The sequence below is a fragment of the Akebia trifoliata genome, chromosome 11 (genome assembly GCF_017979445.1).
Source record: "Akebia trifoliata isolate Shusen 1 chromosome 11, ASM1797944v1, whole genome shotgun sequence".
In the NCBI taxonomy this organism is placed as follows: Eukaryota; Viridiplantae; Streptophyta; class Magnoliopsida; order Ranunculales; family Lardizabalaceae; genus Akebia; species Akebia trifoliata.
This window is the reverse complement of record NC_141385.1, coordinates 3,966,672-3,972,724: the sequence shown is the minus strand read 5'-3', so window position 1 is coordinate 3,972,724 and position 6,053 is coordinate 3,966,672. Positions and strand designations below refer to the sequence as shown.

The window sequence follows — 6,053 nt, the reverse complement described above, 5'->3', positions numbered from 1 at the left end:
GGTTGGTATCATGTTGTAGATGAAAAGTTTATCTTTTTGAGGTGAATATAAATCTAGGAAAAAAAAAGAAGATGAATTTTGAGAATCAAAATCCATGGTTTTCTAAAAGGGATTACAACAAGGTTGAGTAGAAAAATCAAGGGCTTTCTTGTCTAGAGGTTGAACATGAGGGCATTTAGATTATTCATCATTAGTCTGTAAAAGAAGACTGAGGTCAAGGAGCATGTCATCAATTTGAAAACATAGGGGTTTTCAAACATTCACGAAAACATAAAGGGGGTATATCTAAATCACCCCCTTATAACTCCCTTGTTCTCTAAAGACTACAACTGCTAAGTACGAATTTATTCCAAAACCCTAAACCCAAAAACTAACTCAATTTGCTCCATTTCTGTCTCTCTTCCTACCAATCTAAACCAGAGATAACGTCTCTCTCTCTCTCTCTCTCTCTCTCTCTCGCTTCATGTCTGTCTCTGCTTCCTGCGCCAGGTCCATTCTTCGCTCCAGCTCCTTCCGCAATGCAGCCGCGAGAATCAAAGCGGAAGCCAGAGCTGCTAGATCTTCCTTTGGCATCCCCACGCAAAAACCTCTTTCTCATCGCATTTTTAGGTTAGGGTTTTACTTTTGTTGAGAAATCTTAACTACATCTTTGTTTATTTGTTAAATTTATCATTTTTATACTGATTTGAAGGTCTCCTGTTGAGTTGAGTTGCTGTGTGGATTCTCTGATGCCATTTCATACTGTAACTGCTTCTGCATTGCTGACTTCGATGTTATCGGTATCTCGTCGGGCTTATGGTCGTCTTCCCGAAGGTAATCTCTCATCCTTTTGACAAAGATTCATTTCGTTCCCCTGTTTGATAATTTGAGTAGAAAATGATGAATTGTGCTGAATCAGATTGATTGATTTTGTCAATAAAGTTGGTTTTAATTGCTAGATTAGATGTGATCTTACCGATTGTATACTTAGTTTGAGTGGCACTCCTTTAATTCTATTTTTTATAATAAAAAAGCATTTTTTTTTATCTGGTTTAGTTCTAGAAGATCAAGTCATTCTATTGTTGTTTAGAAAAGTTGGCCAATGCTGTAGTTGGTATCGGAGGATTTCCACATTATTTATGACTTATTAATTTTATTTTTTGATTGGTAAGCCTGGTTTTAACGAGAGCAGTAACTCAGGCGGGAATTGAACCTAGTTGGTCTCAATATATCATTACCCATAGACTTCTTTTTTCACCAACTAATCAAGCTGGTTCATATTGCCTCTTTGTACCTGCATTAGCAGTTATTCATTAATAATATTGAGAGTTGTAATTTTGACTAAGCAAGTTGAGTACTTTCTCCTGTTTGTCAATGTAACTTATCGTATAAAAGGCCATGCTTTTCATATTATTCCCTCATTGCTTTTGTTCTATACAATGGCAGAAGGTGTCTTATCTTGGAATATTTTATCGAAGTAGGTTTTGGAAATCAATGCTCATTCTTATAAGAAGAACTTTGTTATGTTCATACCTAACCTAAAAGTTGGTAATAGATTGATAAGATCAGGTGACTTATTGTGTAAATGGGCATACAAGTAAGGGTGATGTCCAAGCGATAAATATTTGAACACAGATAGGGTAGCCATTGCATGAACTAAGCAAAAGTAAGGGGTGCAACTTGGTTCAGTTTGGGGTCAAATTGAAACCAAACCGACCTAGGTTGGTTCCACTAAACGAAGAGCCAGAATTGGACCGAATTGACCCTAGAACCGAACCAAACTAAGGTCGGTCTGGTTCGGTTCTTGGGTTTCCAATATCCTATAAACCTGCTTCCAAACAGTATTAAATCTGTTTTTTTGTAATTTTTTAAGATAAAAAGAAAGAGACCTGTGTTTGTATTTTACTTATGTTTTAAGCAGGTGGATTAGACTAACGACTTGGATTTTGTATTTGAAACCTGGGTGTAGAAATCGAATACATATGATATATATATATATATATTAAATTTAACATACAATAATTTATTTTATAAGGGTTCTGCATTTACCTAACCCATAGCCAAACTGAAACTTCTTCCAAAGCAGACCAAATGAACCCAAACCTACCGGTTTGGTTTGGTTCGGTTCACATTTTGAACCGGACCACGTTGAAACCCTAATCAAAAGACGTCAAATGGTAGTGTGGGGCTTAATAGCTTATTTGTGGAACCTTAGATTGATATGGATATTGTTTAATATGTTACCTAGTACTCAGAGTACTCAAATGCAAAGGATCCATCATTATTGAATATGCTGGCAGAGAAGCTGGAAAAAGGGATGTATTTATCATCCTCTTGAGAGTCCAAAGGATCCGTAAGGTGTTGAGTATCTTGGACCACCTGCATTTAGTAGCACTCGTTTGTATAGATTAAGAGATAAAAAAGTATCACACCGCATAACTATCTAGAGGGAAAGATGAAGGCTTTCTGTAGCTTTTTCATGCCTAGAAAACCAATCAATTTTCCAGAAGTTCTATAATAATCTCCATCCAAAGTATGTCTGTATATGGAGTATATTCATATGTTCTTACATGATACCTCTGCCTGTTAGGTTCGTTTGAGAACCTAATTAATTCCAACTAGGTTGAGAAGATCCATGAAGCAAGCAAATAAAATGAACATGGCCCGATGGTTTGTTCTAGCTCAATCTCCTGCTTCGGTACCTAGCTTTTTGTAAGTTGGCTATGCCATTTACATTGAAGCCAAATTTGTGTGTTGAGGCTGCTAGAGCCCATTTGGAAGACCATGAGTTGCCGAAGAATCTCAAATGCTAAGAAAAGAACAGTTGATTCTTTATTAGTTCCTTTTACAGTTGGCATGTCATTCCTACATCATCATTTCCCACTTCTCATATTTGGGCTTCTAAAGTCTCTCAAAGATTGTTTTCTTGCTTAGCTTGGCTCCCTAATTGATTACACTTGGGTTCCTATTACCCAAAAGTATTATAATTGACTTCTCTTCATGTGTAAAGAAATTGTGATATGGTGAATTGTCATATGTTTTAATGTAGCTGAGCTAGAAAACTTATGTGCTTGTTTTTCAGTCATTTTCGGATATCTTGATTTATGGCGAGATTTGTAGGAGAGATGTTTGACGGATGGATCAGCTAAACTATGTCGTCCAAAGATGGCATTCTTTGAAGAGTTCTTCCTATGATTATTAGGGCATTTTGAAGGAAAGATACGAAAGTATCTTTTTATGGCAATGGAGATGAGTTTCAGAATATTGTTCTCTTTGAGAAAAAACTTATGCATTAGTGGACCTTTATTGAATATAAGTGGTTTTTTGAAGATTTTGACTTTAGGTGAGATTTTATTGTTACTAAGGAGGGGTGATGTTTTTTGAGAGGTGTGGATTTTGTCTCCCCATATTTATTTTAGGGCCTCCTATATGATCACCTACTCATCTCTACCTCTAATTGGGTCAGTCCTTTTATTACCTTTACTTTTTCAGTAAAATCTATAGTTGAAAAAGAAAGAGATAAATATCTTTTCTTGTGCTTGAGGTTATTGAAACTAACTAATTCCATATGATGGAGAAGAGAGGTCCTCCTGATCCATGTGTTTAGGGAATTAGATGTGAGCTTCCAACCAAGATAAATTAGTATATGTACTTATTTTGAGAAGTTATATTTTGCTTATGATGCACCATTCATGAAATTAACAAGTGTTTAGGGGGTGAGAATAACCCTTCCCTTTTTTGTCCACCCAACTCTTTCTTCCTTGTCTTCGCACCCTTTCTTGTTCTTGTTTTCCATTGTTGAAAAAGATGCACCAGTGGAGATTGTTGAAAAAGATGCACCAGTGGCTACATGCAGTTATTGGAAGAGATTAATCATCTCTGCAACAGCTCAAGCAACCTCATGCTCTGTTGTAAGAGATGACCTCTCTTAGGACTGCTGCATCACTTGTTTCCTGGTCAAGTGTTATGCGAACCCAAACTTCAACAACTTACTATGCGTTTGGATAGAGCTTCTTGACGACTTCTGCCCCTGCGGGGAGCTAGCAAATGTTTGGATAGGTTTTTGCTCTTGCACGGAGAGGTTTTTGCTCTTATGGGGATAGGTTTTTTGCTATTTGTCGAGAAGCTCCAAGAACCTGCTCTTCCACGGAGAGGTTTTTTGCTCTTGCGGGTAGTGATTTAGCTTTTGCTTTTGCATGGAGAGGTGTATCCACACAGGGCCTTAGGCTGTGCAGGTTTTTTACCAAATCTCTCACCCGCACAGCACAACATCATTTTATTGCAAGATGATGATTGCACACCAAGCTTAACAAGTTCACATTACCGCCCCTGTACAATGTGTGTATCGTCGCTAGAGCAGTTGAAGAAGGGGCAAGTACATGCCCATGTTGTTAAACATGGGCTTGATGAAGATGGGAACAATCGGAGTTTTGAAGCGTCCTATGGGTTTTCTAAGGAATCCCACAAAACAGAATATCTCCCTCCATCTGACCATGCACCGGAGGCATGTAATAAAAAGATATAGTTGGCTGGGACAAACTGAATTCTTGGTTCCCTTTGTTATATTAGCATTCATGGTTTTCTAATTAACCCTAGAAGAAAAATCATGATAAATATTTGATTTTTCTTTATTATTATTTGTTATGTGATGTTTAATTTCCTTAATTGGTGTGATGTAAGTAAAAGTTGGTGTGGAAATAAGAGTTCTCTCTATTTTCAATTTTGTGGGCACATTCTCTGTTTGTTGTTTCTTGGTATGTAACTTGGAACGATCCAATACAAGAGATGCATTCAAAATGTTTAAATTAAAAAATATTTTTTTTGTTTTTATAAAAAAATAATGTTGCTAGTATATATAAAACAGCATCATACTGATTCACTGTATTCAATCAGCTTGCAACGATGACGTGTGATAAATGTCCAGTGGATTGAAGCCAAGTTTTTTCTACAGAATTCCTTCATTCTAAGACAGTGATGGCTGATAACTTCAAGTATTGAATGAGCTGCAAGGCAGCTGAGTTGGTTTTTGTGAGCTTTCAAGTCTAGAACTATTAGATACTTTGTTGGTTTTCACAAGTTAAATTTAGTGCTGATATTCTTCGAATATTTTATTCTAGATATGAAGCTTAGAAACATTACATGAAACACCGTATAAAAATATTTATTTAATCTAAACTGACTATTTTTTTTCATAATGTTGATGTTAATATGATCACTCAAAGGGCCTACTGAATTACTGATCTGTTGTATTCAATCAGCTTGCAATGATGACGTATGATGAATGTCCAGTGGATTCAAGCAAAGTTTTTTGTACAATACTCCCTGCAATTCTAAGACAGATTTCCAATAGTTTAGAAGTAATTGAATGATCTGCAACATAGCTTCTTCTTCTTCTTTATCCTTATTGTGGAGAAAGCCATGATAGATTAATGTGAAGACCTGCATTGGAACTCTGTTTATTTGAGAATACAATGTTGTCATTTTAGATTATATTCTAAGTGAATTTTGTCTATTGATTGTTGGATTAATACAATGGCTATTTATTTCATATTTATGTTTCAAACATTAACTACTCATTAGTCTGAGTAATTTTTTTGGCAACTTCGTGGCATATGTGACTAATTGGAAAAGCTCAAAGGGTCATGTTAGAGGGATATAATCATGAACCCAATTCGGTAACTTATTGAAGAAGTCACGATTAAATTGTGAATCTGTTTCCTTCATTGATTTAATTGCAACTTTTTCAATAAGTTGCAGCTTTTACAAACTTATCAATTAAATTGTGAACTTCATGATTAAATCAAGAAAAATGAAAAAGGAGATCACCAGTTCCAGATAATGCACTAGTAAGACGAGATGGCTCTAATGAAGATGATGGTGACCATTTTACCAATGATGCATCAAATAATGACGCCAATGCAATGACATTGAATTTGATGGTTTTGATCAGTTGAATCTTAACTTGGATTCATGATTGTAATCTTTTAGTATTTTGAACTACATAAATCTTAAATGTGTTGTGAACCTATGGTTACTTTTTCGTGGATTTATAGATGATATTAATATGGGGTTTG

The 6,053-nt window shown here is 35.7% G+C and overlaps 1 protein-coding gene across 4 annotated transcripts; it reads left to right on the top strand.

Annotated features, from left to right (window-relative positions):
* Positions 1-270: 270 nt before the first annotated feature.
* Positions 271-5,527, top strand: LOC147390435 (protein NUCLEAR FUSION DEFECTIVE 6, mitochondrial). Of its 4 annotated transcripts, XR_015182662.1 has the most exons (4): positions 288-609; positions 692-813; positions 4,873-5,007; positions 5,238-5,527. XR_015182662.1 is itself a non-coding variant. In XM_086457995.1 (3 exons), the coding sequence occupies exons 1-3, from the start codon at positions 464-466 to the stop codon at positions 1,160-1,162; spliced, it is 279 nt and encodes a 92-aa protein (XP_086314121.1). In that variant the 5' UTR covers positions 271-463; the 3' UTR covers positions 1,163-3,792. The 4 variants fall into 4 exon arrangements, 3 of the variants coding, with proteins under 3 accessions (XP_086314121.1, XP_086314118.1, XP_086314120.1); XM_086457995.1 differs by lacking the exons at positions 4,873-5,007; positions 5,238-5,527 and adding an exon at positions 1,152-3,792 and having other exon boundaries at positions 271-609; XM_086457992.1 differs by lacking the exon at positions 5,238-5,527 and having other exon boundaries at positions 289-609; positions 4,873-5,227.
* The last annotated feature ends 526 nt before the right edge of the window (positions 5,528-6,053 follow it).